General features: G+C 40.3%; 1 protein-coding gene across 1 annotated transcript; it reads left to right on the top strand.

Annotated features, from left to right (window-relative positions):
- The first annotated feature begins 6,578 nt into the window (after nucleotides 1-6,578).
- LOC130930389 (leucine-rich repeat-containing protein 52-like) lies at nucleotides 6,579-23,324 on the top strand. The gene is made up of 2 exons (XM_057858312.1): nucleotides 6,579-7,721; nucleotides 22,404-23,324. Exons 1-2 carry the CDS (start codon nucleotides 7,070-7,072, stop codon nucleotides 22,727-22,729), a joined length of 978 nt encoding a protein of 325 aa, XP_057714295.1. The 5' UTR covers nucleotides 6,579-7,069; the 3' UTR covers nucleotides 22,730-23,324.
- The last annotated feature ends 2,522 nt before the right edge of the window (nucleotides 23,325-25,846 follow it).

Genomic DNA, 25,846 nt, shown 5'->3' with positions numbered 1-25,846 from the left:
TTGTAGAAAATATAACGTTGTTGTAGAATTTAATTTGGCAGCAGTGACTATGTGGATTTGTTCTCAAAACGCAAGGGCCTTTTGCACCCAATGTTGCATGTAAAGTGGAGCAGAAGTAATTCTTTGTTCGAGGGTTAAGGCGGGAACTTGTTGTGAGAGAGGGCCACTTCTACCAATCAGAAGCGCTTGTTTGACTCATTTTAACCCCAAACTCATTGGCTCATTATGACACTGTTCCCAAGGGTTGACAGTACATGACTGTTGTCCCTTGTGGTTGTGGTACAAATATACAGCACATGAGACCCCAAGAAGCCAAATTATACCACTAAGTAATTAACATTCTATTTTTGCTGCAACTAATTTTTGCTCCGACACCAAGTTCATTTTGCTATCGCAAGAATAGTTAGTTATAGTTACTGTGTTACTGTGGTAGTACAGTCGTTATAGTTAGTATTAATTATATGCTAAAAATACAAGTATTTTTGATACATCCACAACTTCTTGTACAACTACAAACTATTTTTGTTTAAATTATTCATACTTTTATTCATACTTGTGACCATGGGCCTCGCCAGAAATATTTCACTGTATTTCACATTTTACACTTATAGAATAAAGCACAGTTTTGATGTCAAAAGAGTTGTTTGTATGTTTGATTTTCAAAAACAGACAGTTCACACACTTGATACATTATCACTGATTGTGAGTGCCTCTGTGCTTTTATAATAATGTGTTTACCATCAAGGCTTCCAACGCAGTTTGGGAAGTTCCAAAGCCACCAGAAATCTGCTATGAATTCCCACTGGCTGGTTGTAGGACACGGCAAAAAGATTGGACACAACGCTGGACAATGCAGCTTGCTGGCTTCTACCCCCGATGCCAGAATTCGTAATGTGACTGCCAGTCTCTGTGCAGCATCAACATTCGGACAGACCACCTCCGCAACTGTCTTCTGCGTCGCCTGCGCCTCAACATTTGTATGATAAACATTTGTTATTCATTGCTGAAGATCCACATTCAAGCGTTCCATCTCCGTTGACATTGTTGTGTAACAGGAAGAAAACTATAGGAGGTCGACAAGAGTCCCCCAAATCCCTACAAACACAATGCCACACCTCTCTAATGGCTTGGCGGTGAATTACAGAGCAACGCATTCCCTTGAACTATCCAATGCTCATTGACACCGTAGGGTCTACATTGTCGCTACGCCGTAACCGCAACGCAGAAGCATAACTCAGGCTTTACACTTACCTTCCAAAACCTTCACTGCCGATCCGGGTCACGGCACCAATGTAAGCAGTATTGCATGGATCTGCGCCGCGCTCTGATCCCCATCGTCCAGAACAGGACTCAAACCCGCGCGCAGATCCAGCACGACAGGCGAGTTCTCCGACCACCAAGCCAAAAGCCCGGGCTAGCAGCTTTAGCTGCAAGCGCACCCACTTGAAGGCTTTGGGAAGGAGGTTTCCACGCACCGCACACAGCGGACCTGCATGTACCCGTTACATTGACATTTCCGAAAAGCACCTTCGGGAAATATGCTGCGTTCATGTGTGTCGGGACATCTGAGTTCCCATGTTGGAAAATCGTTCTGATGTGTTGTAAAGTCGTAGTGTGGGATAAAAACATGGTTGCTACAAAGAATAGTAACCTAGTTTAATGCTCCGATACATCACAAGTGGAGTGACTTGCACTTTTTATAGACGCCATGTAATAGAGACATAACATTTTTTCATTTAATCCAACAACACATGAATCATTCAGCATCTTTACGTATCATGCAGTTAACTGCGGTAAACTACTCTGGTCACAAATTAAAGTAACAGATTAGCTGTCGTCTTTCAGTTTACTGGGTATGAATAAAATAACAATTAAATACGATTTGAGTGAGAAGCTCTCACGCAAGAGTTTTGTCTTATATTTTGTTAATATGATATGTGGTATTTGAACTGTATCAATACTGATGCTTTTTACTGCTATTTGTGTATATGACCAAATGAATAGAATCAATCTATGAATTAATTGCCTATCTTTCGGATATAACCTCTAATAGTTTTGTATGTGTGCTCATCATAATTAAATGCATTTAATTGTTACTGCAGACCCTGTAATCTGTAACAAAATATAATATTGACTCAAACAGCATTACTCTTGCAAATGGATATTAAAAAGTTATTTGCTCGCAGCAAGGATAAATAAAGGAGAAATGAGAGAGGTAAGCTAGGTAAGCCACCTGGGCAATATGAACCCCTTTTGGGTCACAAACTACAAGTTGAGAAACACTGATTAATTGCATAACAGTTACAGTGATATATCCTCATTTCTCTTCAGACAAAGTAGAGCAGCAGAGTGCAGGAAGAGGTGAAGGAGAGATGTTGATGAGTGTGACCAGAGGGGATTTGAGCATCAACAAGTGAAGTCCCAATTTTGATTTTGAATACTGATGGCTAAAAAAAACAAAAATGTCACTGTTTTACAAAAACATGTACTTTGGTTTGATTATACAGTGGTACCTCTACATACAAAGTTAATTAGTTCCAGGACCTTGTTTGTAAGTCAAAATGGTCCTATGTTGAGCAGGATTTTCCCACAAGAATACATTATAATTCCATCAATTCGTTCCACAGCCCGAAAACCTACACCAAATCCTTAATAAATACTGCTGGTAGCATTCCAAATGACAAATACACATAGCAAAACAAAGTATAAATACAAATCGGAATAATATAATAATAATAATTCCTGTAATAATGTAACGAATCGGGTTCTAATGTGGCGGCTTTTTTTTGCGTGCTGTACCTGAACGCACCGTGTGGCTGAGAGATATTGTGTAGAGATTTTACTTACTCTTTCAATGTCCTGTTGTTGATGGCGTCAACCATGGCAGACAGTAGGCGTGATGTGTTGCACAACTTCTGAAATGAATGAGTAAAAACCTAACGAAGCAGGCGATTTCTTCACCACAATAATAATTGTCACCTTAACTTATAAAGATTGGGGAACAGAAGTTGGAGGAGGACCACTGAGACGACCGTATTGTCCCGCCATTTCACGGACGCGCACACCACGCTCATATTTTTCTATCATTTCGATCTTCATTTCAATGGTAAGCATCACCATTTTCCTTTTTTCAAAACCTGCACAAAACTTCTTGGAACCCATGCTGATTTCTCTCACAAGAAAATTCGCCATGCGTCTGTCTTGCAGGAAAACAAAGAAACGGCGGCTCTAACATAAATCCTCGTATGTCGTCGAATATAGAAACAAATGGCGAGTCAAATTTTACGTTAGATGTCGAAAAAATCGTGTATCGAAGCGATCATATGTCGTGGTACCACTGTACATAGTTTAAAGTGCTATTTCTGACCTTTTATGAAAGATAACTGCTAAACAAATGTTTTTTGCTCGCTTGCTAGAGCCCCGCTGTGCCCCAGTATTGTACTAGTGACGACCCTGCTTGAGACAACTGTACGTTGTTAGTGCAGAAACATTTTTTGGTACAACTGCAAACCTTTATTTTATTTTTTTATTTATTATTTTTTTTCCAACAGCAAGCAATTTTTGCAAAAAGTATAAATTATTTTTGCCACAAGTGCTTATTTTTGCTACAACTAAAAATATAATTAAACTTGCGAAATCTACGGATGAATGAAGACTACAAGTTATCTTTTGAACAGCTGTAAGTATCTCTTCCTGCAATTATACATGTGGCGGAAAACACTCAGATGGCTTGAAGTTCACCTCTGAGACCCCCAATTTGGCCAAATTTCTAAATTGTCCTATATGTATGTGTAATACATCATTAGAAAGATTATAATCTGTATTGTCTGGTGGAAGAAAACTTTTGAGCAGGAGAGCATTTTGTTAATTTTTTTTTTTTTAATGGAAATATTTATTATTATTTTTTGAACCCCTAAACCCTAACTTGAGGTGAGAGCATGAGAGAGCATAATTCACACCATGATTTTAACGAGATTATCTCGTACTTACTTTATTTCGATCAAAAAACTCTGTGTAGCATGTACCACCGAGTGTCGAGACACAGCTGTGAATGGCCACAGCCGGACTCTTTGGGGATTTTATGGATGAAACACGGTAATATAACAAGGGTCGCGATGCAGAAATCTAAGACATCAAGGAGTGGTCGAGATTTTCTTTTTTAAATATTTACCCTTTAAACTTCTTTTTTTTTTTTTTTCCAATTTTTCTTTGTTTGGATCGATTATTTATCATCTAAAATATTTTGGGGAAAATGTGACAGCAAAAAAAAAAAAATACAATTCAATTCAATTATACTTGTATAGCCCAATATCACAACAGGTTTGTTTAGAGGGCTAAACACAGTCAGATACAGTAGATGAATGAGATGAGTCCATGTCCTGGGCATCCCCCATCCATAGACCCTCCATGGCGGCAAGGAAAAACTCCAAAAAAAAAAAAAAACATGGGAAAAGAGAAACCTTGGGGAGAATCACAAGAGCACATCACCCCTGTGCTCCAAGCCCTTCACTGGCTTCCAGTCGAGTTTAGAATTAAATTTAAAATCCTCCTTCTTACATTTAAGGCCATTAATGGTTTGGGGCCATCTTATCTCACAGATGCTCTGGTTCCATACCACCCCAACAGAACACTTCGTTCTCAGAATGCAGGTCTACTGGTAGTTCACAGGGTCTCTAAAAGTACAGTAGGACCTAGAGCCTTCAGTTACCAAGCACCTGTTTTAGGGAATCAGCTTCCAGCTAATATTAAAGAAGCCGACACAGTCTGTACATTTAAGATTAGACTAAAAACGTTCCTATTTGACAAAGCCTATGGTCAGGCTAGTTGAAAACAGACTAGACTCACAGTTCAGTCTAAGCTGCCCTAGGAGCTATAATGCTGGGGGAAGTACAGCCACTGAGTCCTATCCCCTGTTTTTCACTCTACTTACCACTTGTCTTTACTTTATTTGTCTTTTCTAATTCTAATATCTAGTTGACTAGTCTTTTCATCACTAGTCACCCCCCCCCCCGTCTCATCTGGCTAGATGGACTTCCTCATGTTCCCTTTCTCCACTGCATCTCTACAAACTGGAACTCCTTCTGCTAATACCCATCATGAGTCCTAGTGCATCTAGGGTAGGGGTGTCCAAACTTTTTGCAAAGGGGGCCAGATTTGGTGTGGTAAAAATGTGGGGGGCCGACCTTGGCTGACGTCCTTTACGTAGAACTATATATTTAAGCAAATTTTAGCAAACCATTCTGTGTGTCACATTTGCTTTATTGTTTTTTTGAATTATGGTAATAATTTCAACAATCTCGCAACTAGCCTTTGTGGCGTACTCTTTCAACTCTCGGGCTCTTGCGAAATAATGCTGCTGTGAAATTAAACTAGCTTCTAGTTGCTTCAATTTCTCGCTACGTATCTTCCCTGTAATCTTGTCGTACATGTCAGCGTGTCTTGTTTGGTAATATCGCCTCACACTGAACTCTTTAAAAGCAGCGACTGTCTCTTTGCAAATGAGGCAGATACAGTTGTTGCGTATTTTAGTGAAGAAATAATCCAATTTTCACCTATCCTTGAAGCGTCTGCCGTCGCAGTCAACTTTCTTTTTTTTTTTTTGTTGATTGTCGCCATTTTAGAAAATTGGGAGTAAAGGGTCACACAGGGTAATGTTGCTTAAAGTGCTGCTGCCTTTTAGTGGGTAAATGAGGGGCAGCATTTAGTGTGTAAGCTACTTCATATGCTAGTAGCAGTACTGCTGACCAATTTATTAAGTCTGTGTGTGGGCCAGACGTTATTGATTTAATGACAGAGGCTGGGGGCCAGATGAAATTTGTCCACGGGCCGCATTTGGCCCCCGGGCCAGACTTTGAACATGTCTGATCTATTGCCTGTCCTATACAATAAAGCCATAGTTATGAGGTACATATCTGTGACCTCTTTACAGACAATATTTTTTTCATTGTGACGTAATTTGTTTAAAAGTTTAAAATATGCGAGTGAATAATTTTTTTTTTTTTTTTTTTTTTTACTTAATATTAGACACCAATTCATGATTCTGAGCTAAAAATGATAAACGTTTCAATTTCCAATAATAAATAATAATACTTACTTTCTTTTTATGGCTGGGTTGAAACAAAGCGTTTGTGCAGCATCTGTAAACGGGGGTCTCCAGGGTAAAACGGACAAATTAAAAATTGTTCGGGGGCTTAATACTCTGCCATGGCAGCATATAGACATATTGTTTTTTCAAACACAACAATTCTTTTGGCTTAAAATACAGCAGTTTATTTTAAAGAGGGGTGCAGGAGCAGAAACTGCTTTTTCAGCCTTGTCTGTAGTTTTCACCATATCTTTTTTTTTTCTACAATTACAAGTTACTTTTCTCTGCATCAAATTCACCTCTGTATGATGGCTTAACGGAAACACGAAGCTCTTTTTCCTAAGGTTGTTTGGTGTGATTCATTTAGTTTAAGAGCATACGACACAAACTCGCACACATCCCGAAATCATACATGTTTCATGATCAATCGACGTGAGCATCTGGCACACAGCCACATGCGGGCGCACGCTCGCAAGAGACACGTGTAGCTGGCGAAGCCACTGTAAATTGCTGGAGCAAATAGGTCATGCAAACTCACATGCAAACGCATTGGATTACTATTTGGTTTCAATTGCAGCCGCTGTCCGGTGAGTCAACCCTCCCATGAGGAGCCCTCCCCTCGCTGGGGTTCGGGTTCGGAAGGCGAGAAGCTGCCTCAGCCAAACATGAAAAATGACCGCGCGCGCACCATGCACGACTGGGACAGCAGCAGCACCGTTAGCTGAAAGAAATTTTGTATACTGTCATCAAACCACGAGGTATGACAACCACCGTGAACTCATCGGATGCACGCTGGATCGAGATTAGAACCAGTTGACAGGATGAGCTGAAATATCAAAGAGGTGCCAAGGGCAACAATCTCCCCCGACCTCTGTGGAAACGATCCTTTCCTCGCACTCTCCCGGTCGTCTGGCGGAGGTCCATGAAGAATGTGAGCGTGCGCGTATCTCTCCGAACGCGCTGGATGAAGCCCTCGGCATTGTCATGCGTCTTGCCCCGCAGCCAAGTGCGCAAACCCCGCGGCTTCTCCTCGTCGCGCTCCTGCTTTCCACGCGGGGTCTCGCCTCCCAGCTGCTGTCGTCGGGCTGCCCGGAGCGGTGCGTGTGTGACGAGCAGCTGGTGGTCCAATGCGCCGGCCAGCACCTGACCAGCTTCCCCGCGGACTTGCCACTGGCCACCCGGCAGCTCATCATCTCCAACAACCTCATCGCGGAACTGCCTGCGCTCGCGCTCAACTACCTCTCAGATCTGGTCTACCTGGACTGCAGCAACAATACCTTGACGGAGATCTCCCAGTCCACATTTGGGAATCTTAGGAAGCTGGCATATCTTGACCTCTCCTTCAACATCCTTACCAGGATCGAGGACAGGACCTTCGCTCCCCTGGACAGTTTGGTCATGTTGAGGATGACGGACAATCCGTTCCTGTCTGAGATCCACCAAGACGCCTTTGTGGAAAACCTGGCCCTTCAGGTTCTCGACGTGAGCCGGAACAACTTGACGGTGCTCAACATCAGCTCCTTGATCGCATTGCCAGCCTTGCGTTCGCTGGGCCTGAGTGGGAACCCCTGGAGCTGTGAGTGCGGGAGCGAGGAGCTCTGTCTGTGGGTCCACTTGGAGGGCTTCAAGTTTCAAGGTTGTACTCAAGGGTGTATAATTTCCTTTTCACTAATGCAAAGATTAAATGGCTGGATGTGTGTTGCTATTGGATGTTCTGCAAAGGCGATTCCAGGGGTGCTGATCTGGGCCGGGCAATATCAATGTCACACTTTTGTAGTTTTTAATTGCAACTTCTATAAAAGTGAAGCATCACACTTTAAACCAGGGGTCCCCAAACGTTTTCCTGTGAGGGCCACATAACTTTTCCCTTCTCTGATGAGGGGCCGGGGTCAGTTTGCAACAGAAAAGGTGTGACGATCGCAGGAGTGCCTAAATGTAAAAATTTATTGTTTTTCAGATAGCCACAATCAAATAACCCTTTCTGCATTCTTCATGGAACAAAAGTAATTTTTTTTTTTTTTTTAATAATAATAACAAGATAATACAATATAATATAATATATAGCAGGGGTTTTCAACCCAGTCCTCAAGGCACACTGTGGGTCCTGGTTTTTGTTCCAGCCGATCCAGCAGAGACAGTTGAACCAATGAGGCTTCTGCTAAAACAAGCCACACCTGACTGCAATCAACTGATTGCACTTGTAAAACACCAGATTGGGGAAAAAGTGTTGTCATCTTGTTTGGTAAGAATGAAATCCTGCACCCACAGTGTGCCTTAGTGGAATAGGTTGGGAACCCCTGATATATAGGGCTGTCAAAATTATCGCGTTAATGGGCAGTAATTAATTTTTTTAAAAATTAATCACGTTAAAATATTTGACGCATTTAACGCACATGCCCCGCTCAAACAGATTAAAATGACAGCACAGTGTCATGTGCACATGTTACTTGTGTTTTTGGGTGTTTTGTCACCCTCTGCTGGCACTTGGGTGCGACTGATTTTATGGGTTTCAGCCCCATTGTGTAATTATTGACATCAACAATGGCGATCTACTAGTCTATTTTTTGATTGAAAAGTTTTACAAATTTAATTAAAACGAAAACATTAAGAAGGGTTTTAATGTACAATTTCTATAACTTGTACTAACATTTATCTTTTAAGAACTACAAGTCTTGCTATCCATGGATCGCTTTAACAGTTAATAATGTTATTGCTATCTTGTTGATTTATTGTTATAATAAACAAATACAGTACCTATGTACTGTATGTTGAATATATATATCCGTCTTCTGTCTTATCTTTCCATTCCAACAATAATTTACAGAAAAATATGGCATGTTTTATAGATGGTTTGAATTGCGATTAATTACGATTAATTCATTTTTAAGCTGTGATTAACTCGATAAAATTTTTAATCGTTTGACAGCCCTAATAATATAATATAATATAATATAATATAATATAATATAATATAATATAATATAATATAATATAATATAATATAATATAATATAATATAATATAATATAATATAATATAATATAATATGGTGGCACGGTGGCTGAGTGGTTAGCACGTCTGCCTCACAGTTCTGAGATCAAGGGTTCAATCCCGGGCTTCGGCCTACCAGTGTGGAGTTTGCATGTTCTCCCCGTGCCTGCGTGGGTTTCCTCCGGGAACTCCGGTTTCCTCCCACATCCCAAAAACATGCATGGTAGGCTGATTGAACACTCTAAATTGTCCGTAGGTATGAGTGTGTGCGTGAATGGTTGTATGTCTCCTTGTGCCCTGCGATTGGCTGGCAACCAGTTCGGGGTGTCCCCTGCCTACTGCCCGTAGTTAGCTGGGATAGGCTCCAGCACCTCCGCGACCCTCGTGAGGAAAAGCGGCATGGAAAATGAATGAATGAATGAATAATATAATATAATAATAACACTATTAATAATAACACTATTAATAATATAACATCCATCCATCCATCCATTATCTTCCGCTTGTTCCGGGGTCGGGTTGCGGGGGCAGCAGCTTTAACAGGGAAGCCCAGACTTCCCTCTCCCCAGCCACTTCAACCAGCTCCTCCGGCGGGATCCCAAGGCGTTCCCAGGCCAGCCGAGAGACATAGTCTCTCCAGCGTGTCCTGGGTTGTCCCCGTAGCCTCCCGCCGGTGGGACATGCCCGAAACACCTCTCCAGGGAGGCGTCCGGGAGGCATCCGAACCAGATGCCCGAGCCACCTCAGCTGGCTCCTCTCTACGCGGAGGAGTAGCGGCTCGACGCCGAGTCCCTCCCGGATGACCGAGCTTCTCACCCTATCTCTAAGGGAGAGCCCGGACACCCTGCGGAGGAAACTCATTTCAGCCGCTTGTATCCGGGATCTTGTTCTTTCGGTCACGACCCAAAGCTCGTGACCATAGGTGAGGGTAGGAACGTAGATCGACTGGTAAATCGAGAGCTTTGCCTTTTGGCTCAGCTCCTTCTTCACCACTACGGACCGGTGCAGAGTCCGCATTACTGCAGACGCCGCACCGATTCGCCTGTCGATCTCCCGCTCCCTCCTACCGTCACTCGAATAATATAACATAATATAATAAATAATAATAACACTATTAATTAAATCGATAATAACCAAATAACCCTCTCTGGTTTCTTCACAGAAAAAAAGCCAGGAAATAAATAATACTATTGATGGGGATTTTTTTTTTTTTTTGGTTCAAGGGGCCGGACCAAATGTAGAGGTGGGCCATATCTGGCCCGCGGGCCATAGTTTGGAGACCCCTGCTTTAAGCAAAGGTTGTAAGTGAACCAATATTTTTGGTGTTAAAGGGAACCACGTATAGAAAGAGTTGTAGTTCTTAAATGATAAATGTTAGTATGAGTTACAATAATTTGATATTAAAACACCTCTTGATGTTTTCGTTTTTATACAATTTGTAAAATTAGTCCAACTAGTAGGTTTGTCGTTGACATCGCAGGGCGGTGACGTCACTGGACTACGCTGCTGGGCTTCCAGAGTATGACTAGCAACACAAACATGTCATCTGTTCACCCCTTTCAATTTGAACCCGAGAGGAACATTTATGAGTAGGACAACACTATTCACAAAAAGAGCAGCAAAAGCAAAATGAACAGGAAAGACCGGTGTTCTGCCAAAATGTGTTACACCAGCGAACCGTCTTACAAAAGGCGAATTTCACACCCAAAGTATTACCGTGCGCTTTCAGCTTGTTTTGTTTAGATAGATACAGGCAGAACATGTTAAAGATATCCTAAGAAAATACTTAAATGTCGTAATATCAAATAAAGGTGGTTTAAATACGCTATGAGACCAATGTGGTCAACAGATCAACAATCTGCATTAAAGCTACCACGAGAAATGACAATGCTTAAAAGTATGAGAGGGAAACACATGCAAAAAGTATTTTGAGGCAATGAAAAGGGTGATAAAAGACTCCATGAAAAAACAAATAGTAAGTACACATGGCTTTTAACCGATGTACGCATGTGTTGGACATCTCGCCGCGTAAAAAACCAAGGCAAGCAACGAAGGGATCGAGAATACAAACTGTCAAATGGCAGCAAGTCAATATCTCGGCAACCTGCCTAGGATCGGTTTAGAGACACTGCTAATGACCGGGAATTGAATGTAGGTACGACATCGGGAACTCATCCCACAACTCTGTAACAAAACAATCTTACCAGCAGCAGAATGAGACAAAATCATGGCAGTCGTCATACTAGCTTCGCTTGCTAGCTAGCACAGCTATTCTCCCGTCAAGGCCAATTACGTCATTACCCCGAGCATCCATTGCACGCATAAATCACGGCGCCCTCCGTAAGTCCAAACATGTCCTAAATATTATTGATTTTTAAATCAATGGCAATATTTTTTGTGTTTCTAATAACATATTTTTGTAAAAGAGAACAATTTTGGTTTATTAGAGCCTGCAAGTCTTTAAGTCCGAAGTTCCCTTTATAATACCTATTTAAATTTCAACCAAGTAATTAACTGGTTAATAAGTACACACAGTAAAAGAATAACAGCAATAATAATTTAACTCTTTTAATGCCAGCTTGTATTTTCAGAAAGGCAACCTCTAGTGTGGAAGAAGACTTGGTGCATTTGTGTTTGACGTTATGCGTTTTGTTACAATGTAGACATAGCGACTACGTCTAATAAAAATGGACTTTCTCCTTTCATTAAAAGTTAATTTTTGTAATCCGTTCATAATCAGCAGAACACAAGTTGTTTTCACCCCAGTCACCTGATTTGATTAGAATATCCGAGAAAATTAGCGCTTTGTAAAAAGAGACGCAAATATAGTTTTCTTTACTGAAACCACAAACATTTGAACAGTGCTTTCCTCATAGCAGAGCTCTCTGACTCATAGACTTCACTATCATTTGAGGGGAAACGGGCCACGGGGCCACGCCATAGGGGGTCTATTTTCATCTTAAAATTCAAACAAACTTAAGATTCAATTTTTTTTTTTAAAAACCAAAGCCGCTAGCGACCGAAAACCAAAACAGGCACCTCCCTTAGGAATATATGAGTCTCCATGAGCAGCGGCACAAAAAAATTCAAAGTCGTTTCCTAATAAGATCCTGATAAATAATTTTTTTAATATAAGTTTTAATAAAACTTAAAATAGCAATAAAGTTCTCAGATTTTACACTAGATGCAAAAAAAAAAAGAATCACCCAATGCAAAGATAATCACCTATGTTTTCAGGATTAATAGCAATATTTAACAAATCATATAAGTTTTTTTCCCAAAATAGTGACTTACTTTTTTTGTGTGCAATTTTGACACAAGTTTTCAACAGCTAATAAATCACTCAATTTTCACATCAGAAACTTAATACTTGAGGCAAGCATGCAGACTCATCTTAATTTTACTCAACAAAAGCAAATTTAGCATTTTTCTATATATAATCACAATTTATTTAGATTGAATTCCGATGTCACTATTTCCTGGGCACATCTTGGCAGCTATCTGGCCCTTGTCAATTTTAGATGGAAATGTTAAAAAAAATAAAACACGTAAAAGTCGATTTTTTTTGTATTGACGCAGAAATGTCTAAATCACTAGTTTTTTTCCCCCAAAAATACAGACAGTAGAAAATTACCTGATTATTTGAATTTAAATTTCCGCTATTTTGCATGGATAGAAAATCCAAAATGGCAGCCATCACAGAACAAAGAGGTTTTTAAGATGAAAATTCTTGTAAATTAATGCGTAAATCCCGTAGATTCTATGGATATGAACGTAAAACAGTCTAGATTCTTGGTTAAAAGCAAAAAAAAAAAAAAAAAAAAAACGGACAGTTATCATTCATTTTGCGTAAAAATTTCAAAGCTGAAGTTACGCTAATTTATTCCATTCATTTCATTTTTCACGTTTTCACGATTCAAAGTGCATGATGGTACTATTTCATATAATAATTACCTTGAATCCTTGACCAAATCACTCTTGATACATTCCTGCCTGCTTGTATGCACTAAAACTTTTGTCCTGTCTCCCCCTAAATCCAGCGTCAGAACGCTGTGTGTTTGAGTTTATCGCAGTGAAAGCTTCCACTTTCACTGGCCCTGCCCCCTACGGCAAGCTATGGCGCAATGACTATAGGAGCTGTCTCGTCAACTGATAGTTAAGTCCATGTCTGATTCTCTACAAAAAATGTCAGTCATAGCAAAAGTCAGCAGTGGCACTCATGTCATGTGTTGTGTCATTAGCACTGAAAGTGTTAAAGCCCCAGGGTGCTTACGGGTGCAAGCACCCCTGAAAATACAGTTTGAAGTTTGACTTCTTTGGATGTTATGATGACTTGCAAATACCGTATTTCACAACTGGGGTGTACACCTATCAAACACACAATCTCCACTCTATGCAGGTCAATGACCTCAGCAAAGTCTCTACTAAGAGGTTCAGATGATGGAAGTGGAGCATGATGACATTCTATCAAATAAGAGCCAGGATGAAAGCAGGTGCATGAGCAGCAAGGCCGCGTGATTCTCGCATGTACTCAATAATTCACATTTGCAGGCAGTGTTACAAAGAATCAGTGTTCCATCACTAATCAATTTGTTATCGGTTCAACTGATTCAGGCTGAATGTGTTTAGCTCCAACATGAATAACACCCGTCAAAGGTGTCTTATTTTGAGTCTTGTTTTTATTTGGAACTACTGTGGATATGTGACTGCGTAAAAGGGCAGCCGCTATTTATAGTGTGACTTAGTGAGCAAAGAAGCCAGTCATAATTCGAACACCGCCGTTAGAAAGGCGTCCCCTGCTTCTCTGGACCACACTCGCGTTCACGTTAACACCGACTCACGGTCAAACCCCTCAGCTTAGGCCTCGAGTCCGAAAGGGAGTCCTGAAAGAGCTGGCCTATATTCGTGCCTTTTGTTTAACTTCATTTGGAGAGGAGTGTCTTACTGTGACAGCTGCCAGAGAGGGTGGAGGAGGACACGATTATCTCATTTATCTCCCGAACCAGCTTTAGGAACACTGATATATGTGCTGGGAGCTTGGATGAGAGTGTGCCTTTTGGAGACACCTGCGTCGAGAGCAGCATAACGTCTCTTGTTATGTCTCATCTGTGTCTCACCTGGTTCATGCGACACGACTGGCTTGTCTCTTCACTTTAGGAGACACATCAGGCAAGAGAGAGAGGGAAAGCTTAAGGATGAGGAAGGAACCAACAGATTCTCCTCTATGTCGTCCTCCTCGGTTAGATTAGCAGCTCCCTCAGCTGTTATATAAGGGGGTGTCTAGAAATAGAGCAGAGCGAGGATGGGGGAAGCAAAAAGGGAAAGCCCTCACGTTTTGATGCTGTTTTTTTTTTTTTTTTTTCGGGGAGGGGGCGATCGTATGGAGCTAGAAGGGCTTCCTCCGTAGCCGCACGTGCACAGATGTCATGAAACGACGAAGACAGACGAAGAAATGAAGAGACAAAAGGAATGAATTGTGCACAGATATGAGGCGACGTATTGTACGAAAATGCACAGGAATGACAAAAGATACGATTTGGAAAGGCTGTACATTTTCACTGCCCTCACGCTTCTTAGCCGGAGGCTCACTTTGCACCACTTCCTCGATTATGAAAAGAAAAGGGATTTGCAAGCAGAATTAATTCCGTTTTAAGATTGGAGTAGTCCATTTCAGAAGTAAAATTGAGTGTAAGCTCAGTTTCAGGACATTGTTCCAGTTCTAGATTGTTCTAAATAGGAAGGAATCTTCACAGTCAGATTATGATCTATGAAGTAGGGCTGCAGCTATCGATTATTTTAGTTGTCAGTTAATCTATAAAGCTCGCATAATCGAGTTATCGGATTAGGAACATTTAATGTGTTGCAGTATCAATTTTAGGCAGGGGTGAAAGTAGGCCAGAATGGTCAGGAACATAGTTCCAGTATAGGATTCAGGGCTAGAACGCAGTTCCGGTATAAGATTCAGGGCCGCAATGCTGTTCCGGTACACGGTGCTTTGATTCCGAAAATATGACAGCAACTGTCAAAACGCTATGTAAAAAAAAAAGAAATAAAAACAAACATGCTAAGCTGCCACACATGCATTTCAGCTCCAAGAAGAAAGCAATCTACCAACATCAGATTTACATACACAAGTGTTAACAAAAAGCATAATAAAGTGCTTGTGTATCGTAATCAGTTTCCACCAATATTTATTATTGATTTTATTCCACGGACGGCATGGAGGTTTCCCCAGCTGCTGCAGTTATTAGAGTCTGACGATGATGAGTCACGTCAATGTGTGAATGCATGCAGCAAAGCAAAACGCCTGGTCTCATTTATCCGTTCAATTGGCTGACATACTGACATGTGATCAGCAGAGATGGTTAGCTCTGATTGGTTCAAATGTGCATGTTTTCTTGTTGAATGGATGCAAAAACCAAAACAAAAAACAAAAAAAAGGGCAATGCAACATAAAATGGATCAAATCGCAACGAAAGAGTGGAGGCTTATTTATCATATTTAGTTTTATTTGCTCTGATGGGGAGGTTCAGAACATCTTAGCTGTCAATGTGCACTTTGGACTAATATTTGTTCATTTATGTTAGGCTACTTATTCATTTCCTTATGATTTAAAAAAAGTCAATGTTTGCGCGATCTTCAAAATATATTCCATTTCACTCTGCATGTTATAAGTCATTCGTACTTATTTTTCTGAATGTATGTTACTCATATCTTTATGATTAAAAAAACAAAAATTAAATGTTAACGTTAACTTCATTTTAAATATACATCCTGTGTTCTTAAGTAGTTAGAATTAAGATTTGGCATTTAGTACGTGAGGAAATGAGGGAAACTAAAAATTAGGAGATGGAGGTTGGGGTTATTGCTGTTTTTGTTAACTTTTATTTTGCAAATCATTAAAAAAAAAATACCAATTTGAATGAAACATAAATAAAATTACTGACTCCGTGGCGACCTTCACGTCGGAGAGATCCGGCAAGCAATTCTAGCCACTTTCACCCCTGATTTTAGGAGATGTAAAACAAAGGCTTGCTAAAATTGCACTTTCAAAAGAGCATTAAATGCGAATACAAAAAAAATCCCGGGTGTTTCTTCGAACTATGCAGAATTGCACTTTCATTTCAAAATAAATTAAAATACCGCTAGCTTAAATGCTAAAAAATGTTAAAGTTTTTTTTTTTTGCAATGCTCTTAACAAATTGTTAAAACACATATTCCCACAAAAAGTCAGCTAGCTCAAATGCTATGAAATGCTAATGTTTTTTTTTTTTTCAATGCTCTTAACAAATCTTTCAAACACATATTCCCACAAAAACTGCTAAATACACCTATAAACTAAATTACATATGCATAAAAAAAACATTAGCCTCAACACAAACTTACCTTATGTTGGTCTTAACAGGGAGCAGCTGGATTCAGCCATGTTAAATCAGTTATGCCATATTCACTGTTGCCACTAGAGGGCAGGGTATCCACCCAAATCAATAAAACTAAATGCAAACACTTTCAAAACAAACCATTACAACGCCAGTCTAATTAAACGAATACTCAAAGCAGCAAAATTTGAGTCGAAGCTTTTTTCTAATCGAACTACTCGAGTTAATCAATTAATTGTTTCAGCACTACTATAAATACATTAAAACAAGCAAAAACAAAAAAACTACAGCACAAAATAGAGAGCTGATGTTGACAGCCTGTATTTTGCAGAACAAGCATAACAAAAACATTCCATTTTACAGTAAAGTCTTTGGATCACTCCTTTTGGGAATTCCCTGCATGAAATTTAATCTGTGGAAAATCCAAAGCCTTTATTACGTATTTTTGTGTTTTTCCCATTTCCTGCTGAGTGAAAGAAAACCTCAGGATTATTTTCTCAAAGATGTTTCTCTTTTTAGGCAACCAGACGTTTTTAAAATTGACTGACGGGCCTTTTAAAACGTGACTGCATTCTGGAGTTGAAAGGAAACCAAAGATTTTGACTTTTTATGAGCTGCTTTATTTTTGTAAGCTCTCAGTTCAAGTTTTTTCCCCTTTATTCTCTGGTTTCATCCACACACACACAGCAGCCTGTGAAGAAGAGAGGGGATTTGAATAATTCACCCTCAGTGTGTTTTTTGCTGGTGATTTAAAGCTGCATGAAGTCACAACAGTGTTACTTAGGAAGCAATGGTTTCTTGTTTTAGGAGAATCGAACATTGCAACGCACATGTAGCCTCAGCTGAGTGAAAATGCTCTATGCAAAACAATACGTAACCCTTTGAATTATTTATCAAGCACTTCGGGTAAACTTAGAGGCCCCTGAGAGGCTATTTATGGTTCGCAAGAACGCACATTGAAGCAAACATTTTTCTGTCAAAGTAATATTTCTTTCCGGAGAGATCTTTGCAAAGCTTCCAAAATAAGCCGCAATCAAAGCGTGCTGGAAGTCATGATACTGTGTGCTTCTACCGCTGGCACTGCAATCTCATTACAACACTCACGCACACTTCTGATTATGCCGATTAGATGAGCAGCAGTTCTCGTAATGCAAACTCCTTTTACAAATGACCTCCTTGCCAATGATCATTTACATTAAAATATACTACAACATTATTATCACCTACGCATTTTAATGGGGTGCAAATATGTAGTATAAATTACTTTATTGGGAAAGACGGCTGTTAAAAGTACCATAATTTTTGGACTATAAGCACCTACTTTTTTCCTTGGGTTTGAACCCGGTTTGCAGTCCAGTGCAGCTTGTTTATGGATTTTTACGGGCTAAAAACCCCATTTCTTTTGGCGCAAATATCCCATAATACAATGAAGCATTGTTGCTTTCGTCAACGATGACGACAACAAACATATTTTAACGAGCTAAAAGCGTGTCTTGGGAAACTAAAACACAACGAGATGCATGCAAGTTTTCGTCTGACGAGATGAGAAGGAGACGAAAATGTGCCATAGTTTCCTTCATATGTTTACAATGTGTGACATTTTCTTAGCAGTGTTGGGATCGTGTCACTTATGTGACATGTACTGCGCCACCACCCTGACCGTCACTGGTGAGCCATAAACTTCAATATTGATGAGGCTCGGGCCCGATTAATAGAAGGCCTGCATTGTTGCCGTGGCCGTCAAAGCTGACCGAGTGGAATCACAAAGAGCTTTTTTGGTTGAATAAATGCTTAAATCCCTGAATTCTTTATAGATATGGACGTAAAACATTCTCGATTCTTGGTTAAATTGGTTAGATTCTTGGGGGGGGCGGGCGTGGCTCAGTGGTAGAGTAGTTGTCCCCCAACCCAGAGGCTGTGGGCTCAATTCTCCGCCCTGATGAACTCGCCTAAGTGTCCTTGAGCAAGATACTGAACCCCATGTTGCTACTGGTGCTGCGTCACCAGTAGGTGGATGGTGAGATAGTGTAAAGCGCTTTGAGTGCCTTGAAAGGTGGAAAAGCACTATATAAGTATAACACCATAACACCATTTAAAAGCAAAAAACACGTGCAGTTAGCATTTATTTTACGTGAATATTGCGAACTATGATGCTAATTAGTAAGCAAATGTAAACAAAGCTTTTCCGGTGAAAATTCTTGTGAAAAATGCTTAAATCCCTGAATTCTTTATAGACATGGACGTAAAACAGTCTCGATTCTTGGTTAAAAGCAAAAAAAAAAAACCTGCAGTTAGCATTTATTTTACGTAAATATGTCGAAGTACGATGCTAGTCTGTTAGTCAATTTGGCAGCCACCTTATGTAAACAAACCTTTTCCGGTGAAAATTCTTGTGAATAAATGCTTATCGCTGAATTCTTTATAGATATGGATGTAAAACAGTCTCAATTATTTGTTAAAAGAGCAAAGAACGGGGCAGTTAGTAATAATTACCTTGAATCCTCAAACAAATCACTCCTGAGACAATCCTTCCTGTTTGTATGTACATTTTCAACCTAAATCCAGCCTTGGATCGCTGCATGTGTTGCTGCGACCGACTGTGAATAACTGAAGCGGATTGTGGGATGGCCCCCTACTTGAAGGCGTGACGCACTGAAGGTGGAATCTGACCCGTCAATATCATTATGAAGTCTGTGGGTGACCGATGTTGCCAACTTGGCGACTTCCTCGCTAAATCTGGTGACTTTCCAAAGCCTCATGGCGACTTTTTTTTTCATAAGCGAAAAACAACAAATCGAGCGACTTTTTGTGGTGTTTTTTTACTCATTTTTTACTTCACTCACAATGTTATTCCTCTATCCGACAGCGTCCATTACAATTACATGCAAATTGCCAATTATGCAAATAAGGTCATGACATCATCTAGCGACTTTTAGGACAGCCAATAGCTACTTTCCTTACCGGGGAGTTGGCAACAATGCTGGAGAGTGGTGGTTAACACTTTAACTACCAAAGACATTAAGGATGTTCTTCTAGCTAGATTGCGCTCCAGGCTTGCTTGTTTTGAAACACATGGTAACATTTGTTTTCTTATCATGGCAAGAGAGAATATGTAATGTCTCTTTAGCATAACATTTGCTTTTGCGTTAGCATAAGCAATTGCTTTGGCGTAACGAACGTCCTCTTAAACCGTTATGTCGGCGTTGGCTACATCTTGCAGTAGTCGTGCTCCGTGCTCTGCTTACGGTTGCAAATAAAACCATTGAAAAACCCTCACGAAGTTGGCGTTGCCCTTGTAGACACTACAATATGTGCTCATCTTTCACTGATCATTCAAAATTGTTGGGGGGCTTTTATGTTTTAATTTATTTTTGGACTAAATCTTTTGAATTTTTACATACAAAATAAATTTCAGTATTCGTCGACTAAAACAATACGAAAACATTTTTAGTTTTCATCGACAAAAACTAGATGAAGACTAATACATTTTTGAAATGACTGAAATGTAACAAAGACTAATAAGTATTTCGTCCAAAAGACTAAGGCAAATATTAAAAGGGGTGCCAAAAACAACACTGCAACGGGGACACCTGCGGTATTTATTCCAGTGTGGCTGATATTGGAAACAAATTCCATTTTCTCGTAAAATTTGGGGGATGCAGTTTCTAGTCAGGTGGTCCTAATAGTCCAAAAATTACAGAATTTAAGTATGCAAATTGCAAATTTATTGAATTTCAATGCAAAAAATGACACCATTTGAGCGGAGTTATTTGTGACCTCAGTTGAAGACTGTTAACACTAGCGGCAGGCCCATGGCAATGCACAACATGATGGCAAGATGACAGCGCCCCCGTCATGCTGACATACCTGCATCCAGGAAGTAGGAGTGGCGAGCCCATTGAGCACTCTCATCTCACGCACGAGTGCAGTAATTTTTTATTGTTGCAAAAGAAAGCCACGACTTTTCTCATTTTCAGGAGGAGAGAGGGATTATAGCAGCCGGGAAAAGAGGTTCACTCGGCTCGGCCAAAACATGGAAAGTGTAATGTCGTTCGTGAACGACATTTCCACCCAAATCGCTTTGAGATACCATGGGCTTTGCAGGGAGAGATTTGAAATCCCCTATTCAAGTGTTCCAAAGCTCAGGAAACTTTAAGAAAGCACATGTATTAAATCTTTCTCTGCCGTGACCCGTAAGTATATGTCTGCCAAACAGCATGATATCCCTCTGCCAGCCTCTTGCTATTGGATGCGGTTTTTGATGTCAGTTTCCCGCTCTGGAATAGAACAAATTTCTACATCATAAATATTAAATTCAACGTATTAAACACGTTTCTTGTTGATGGGATGCACACAAAATAAGTGTTGTCTGTACCAGTGCGTAATTTGTAAATCATAAGGTGCCCAACGCAAAGTACATATGACAGCGCAGGGATGACGACACGGACACAGGTCCTGAAACATATGCAGAAAATAGTGCTGAAAAGAACACGCAAATGGCCACTTTCCATGTTGTGGGACTTACAAGCCTCAATTTCAGGTAATATCCATGGTATAAATGTTATGAAAACAATTTACAATTATTTAGGCTATAGTCTGCACAGCACGGATAATCACCCACATAATCACAGGTGGGACTTAAAGTACACAGCAATTAGTTTCTCAACAGGTCTAACATGTAAAACATAAATACAATCAGGGATTACAATAAATAACACAAACCCATACTTTTGCGAGTTTCGTCCCCCCCCGTCTTCTCAGGCCCCAAAGTTCCCACTGCCTTAGAAATTGTGCATCCCAAACCCGAATTTCCCATAAGGGTACTGGCCTGTTGCGCCGGCTGTTGGTGGTCCACCTGGCTGACTGCTGGCGCTGTAGCAGGCCCTCACTCCGGGTGGCGCTGAACCTGACCAGCTGCTGCCACGGTAGCAGCCTCCTGCCCCGGCTTGGCTGGCTGTCCCTGAACCTGGCTAGCTGCTGCGGCGCTAGCCTCCTGCTGCACCCTGTCCAGCCCGTAAGCATGATTGCTGCAGCTGCCCTCATTGCCAATTCTTGCTTTTGTTACTCATTTCGAACCATCTTCCTTCTTTTTGAAAAAAGACAGTAAATGCAACTGTCTTTTTGGCATGTTGAAATACCGTTTGATCCTGGCTGCTTGCTCCCCAGATGCTGAAAATTTCCTTTTTTTTTTTTTTTTTTTAATGTCAGGGGCATGATTTGTTGGTCCAGCTTAACAGGGCTTCAACAAATCTCCGACTCTTTCAAATGATGTTAAAATTTTATAAACAACATGTAATTCTTGGGATTCTGAATTTATGCATATTATCATTTTATTTTATACATTTTTAAAAAGCATTTTTATATTATTATTATTTTCTGTACAAGAGAGGTGCCGGATCTACCCAAATAAGTCCCGGAATACAGGAAGGTCAAAATCAAGAGGTGCCGGATCTTGTTCCGGCAGGATCCGGCACAAATTAACCCCTGGCCTGTACCCTTTAAACAAATTAGATAAAGTAATAATTTCACATTACAATTTTATATAATGTAAAAAAGAACACCTAGAAGAAAACAATAAAACAAATTGAATGCAAGACTGAAGACTGAATAAGAAAAAAGGACATAATAATTGTATACATGGGTTTAGTTCAGCAGCTATTGTTAGAAATATTGTACTTAAAGGTAAGAGCTTTAATTGGATTTGATTCAATGCCTCAAAAATCGTAGTCATGGTAATAACTTATTCACTGCAATCGACAGCGATAGAATCCAATCCATTTTAACTGAGAGTTATCATATCCTGCCAGATCCTCCTAGTTCAAATGGATTGGACATCTGTTTTTGCAAAATGGCACTGAAACAGGATCAACAATTCACTCTGTATACATACTGTAATTAAATCCACTGTAGTTCTGCTGTCTGATGACGGTTTACTGTTTATGTAACAGATGAGGGCCAGACTGTTTGCGGTTCTCCAGATGACCTCCAGGGCCGTCGTCTTGGTGAGGCGGGAGTCCAACTCCGGACATTGTGCCACCACACCCTAGGTTCCTGGGACTATCTTTTCTTCGTCATCATCGGTTTTGTCATCTTTGCTGCGGGCACCGTGTTGGCCTGGGTCATGGGGGTCATCATGGTGCTTTATGAGCGCTATATCAAGAAAAAAGACGAACAGTTGGAACTAGATGAGGAAGAGGAATTGGCCACAGAGTCGGGGCGGACCTCACGGGCCAGGGGCGAACAGGAAAACGCTTTATTAAAACACACGGTTTAGGACGCCGATCTCAACTTTCTAGTAGTGCCTCCTGACTGTTTCCGGGACCTCCTGGATGCCCTTCTGCATGGAACTCATATCAGAGAGGAGGAACCAAATCCACTGTGGAGGTTACTTGTTTTGTTTTGTTTGATCAAATGGTCAGTCAGGTTCACTGTGAAGACTGAGTCTTGCTAATGTGATCATAAGCAATTGTTTAATATTAGTCAAGGTTAAAGCTTTAAATTTAATTTTCTGACATTGACAACCCTGGTTAGAACATTGATAACTCATAACCTGAGTGATTGATGGCCCACTACCTCGCAAACACTGCCAGATGTAACGGTACAGAAGCCAATTGCACCATAGGGCTAACCATGGGATTGAACTGTAACTCTTTGTACTGTTTCTAGGTCACTAAATGTACAACTAAGCTTTCAAAGTAAGTAAAGCAAGAGGCAACACCTAGTATGTGAAAGATAGTTGCTCAAAGTATTTAAGTACAGTGGGGCAAATTAGTATTTAGTCAACCACTAATTGTGCAAGTTCTCCCACTTGAAAATATTAGAGAGGCCTGTAATTGTCAACATGGAACCATGAAAGACACAATGTGGAGAAAAACACAGAAAATTACATTGTTTAATTTTTAAAGAATTTATTTGCAAATCATGGTGGAAAATAAGTATTTTGTCAATACCAAAAGTTCATCTCAATACTTTGTTATCTTTGTTATGTTATTGCCCTTTCTTGGCAATAACGGAGGCCAAACGTTTTCTGTAACTCTTCACAAGCTTCACACTGTTGCTGGTATTTTGGCCCATTCCTCCATGCAGATCTCCTCTAGAGCAGTGATGTTTTGGGGCTGTCGTTGGGCAACACAGACTTTCAACTCCCTCCACAGATTTTCTATGGGGTTGAGATCTGGAGACTGGCTAGGCCACTCCAGGACCTTGAAATGCTTCTTACGAAGCCACTCCTTTGTTGCCCTGGCCGTGTGTTTGGGATCATTGTCATGCTGAAAGACCCAGCCACGTCTCATCTTCAATGCCCTTGCTGATGGAAGGAGATTTTTCTCTCAAAATTTCTCGATACATGGCCCCATGCATTCTTTCCTTTACACAGATCAGTCGTTCTGGTCCCTTTGCAGAAAAACAGCCCTAAAGCATGATGTTTCCACCCCCATGCTTCACAGTGGGTATGGTGTTTTTTGGATGAAATTCAGTATTCTTTCTCCTCCAAACACGAGAACCTGTGTTTCTACCAAAAAGTTCTATTTTGGTTTCATCTGGCTATAACACATTCTCCCAGTCCTCTTCTGGATCTTCCAAATGCTGTCTAGCGAACAGCAGACGGGCCTGGACGTGTTCTGGCTTCAGCAGGGGGACACCTCTGGCAGTGCAGAATTTGAGTCCCTGGCGGCGCGTTGTGTTACTGATAGTAACCTTTGTAACTGTGGTCCCAGCTCACTGTAGGTCATTCACTAGGTCTCCCCCGTGTGGTTCTGGGATTTTTGCTCACCGTTCTTGTTATCATTTTGACGCCACGGGGTGAGATCTTGCATGGAGCTCCAGATCGAGGGAGATTATCAGTGGTCTTGTATGTCTTCCATTTTCTAATAATTGCTTCCACAGTTGATTTCTTTACACCAAGCATTTTACCTATTGCAGATTCAGTCTTCCCAGCCTGGTGCAGGTGTACAATTTTGTCTCTGGTGTCCTTCGACAGCTCTTTGGTCTTGGCCATAGTGGAGTTTGGAGTGTGACTGACTGAGGTTGGGGACAGGTGTCTTTTATACCGATAATGAGTTAAAACGGGCGCCATACAATACAGGTAACGAGAGGAGCCTCGTGAGAAGAAGTTAGACCTCTTTGACAGCTAGAAATCTTGCTTGTTTGTAGGTGACCAAATACTTATTTTCCACTCTAATTTGGAAATAAATTCTTTAAAAATCAAACAATGTGATTTTCTGGGTTTTTTTCACATTCTGTCTCTCATGGTTGAGGTTTACCCATGATGACAATTACAGGCCTCTCTAATCTTTTCAAGTAGAAGAACTTGCACAATTGGTGGTTGACCAAATACTTATTTGCCCCACTGTATGTAAATCATACATTTCTTAAGCCTCTGATAATGGAAAAAATAATGTTGAAATACAAAAAAAATTATGTTATGACCCCAGTCAGTAATATCCATACATATACACACTGATAGATCGGAGCACAGGGGCATGTGATGATGGGTATTGATTACGTCATGGGGAAAGGCGGGCAATCTGGGCTACTCACATTTGATTGGCTAAAATAGAAATAGCATTGACAAAATGTCTGCTCCAATGTCGGGCAACCAAAACCTGGAAATACCGGCTTTTATTTGTATTTTTTTCCACTATTACACATAACAAAAATTTAATTCTGTTGGGTTTCAAGTAATTAAGATTGTTTCCACCAGAATGCTCATGATAAAGCTCTTGTCAGTTCATTTTAGAGTTACACTTGAGTGACAAACCACTGTGAGGGTAATGAATGAGATAACGAAGTATGTTCTATGATACGCAATGTTCTATTAAACATAATTTGTATAATGTTTTGGATATTTATTTATTTTCATGTATTTCTTTAACGTCTATTGTTGTGTAACACTTGGTAACAATTATACAACCCCAAATCCAATTAAGTTGGGGCGTGTCGAACCGAAAAGCAGAATACAATAATTCATAAAACATGTTGAACATTTATTCAATTGAATACACTACAAGGACAAGATATTTAATAGTAAAACTAAAAAACCTTAATGTTTTTAAGCAAATAACCCTTAATGTAGAATTTTATGGTTGTAACACATTCACAAAAAAGCTGGGAGAGGGTCATATTTAACATTGTGTTTCATCACCTTCTCCTTTAACATTCAATTACGGTAACCTTTAAGAACAGAGAACACTAATTATTGAAGCTTTGCAGGTGGATTTCTTTTCCATTCTTGTTTGATAAACAGCTTCAGCTGTTCAGCAGCCCGGGGTTTTTGTTTTTTTTACTCTTCACAATGCACCACACATCAATGGGAAATAGGTCTGGACTGCTGGCAGGCGATTCTCGTACCAGCAATCTTTTTACGAAACCATACTCTTGTAATATGTGCAGA

The sequence above is a fragment of the Corythoichthys intestinalis genome, chromosome 14 (genome assembly GCF_030265065.1).
Source record: "Corythoichthys intestinalis isolate RoL2023-P3 chromosome 14, ASM3026506v1, whole genome shotgun sequence".
Lineage (NCBI taxonomy): Eukaryota > Metazoa > Chordata > Actinopteri > Syngnathiformes > Syngnathidae > Corythoichthys > Corythoichthys intestinalis.
This window is presented reverse-complemented; position numbering and strand designations above follow the sequence as displayed.

What these genes read in the sequence shown, in the direction of transcription:
- LOC130930389 (XM_057858312.1), top strand. Translation starts at nt 7,070, where the DNA reads ATGCGTCTTGCCCCGCAGCCAAGTGCGCAAACCCCGCGGCTTCTCCTC. An exon ending in GGAGGGCTTCAAGTTTCAAG is followed by an intron (nt 7,722 to 22,403) that starts GTTGTACTCAAG and finishes TTTATGTAACAG; the next exon opens with ATGAGGGCCAGACTGTTTGC.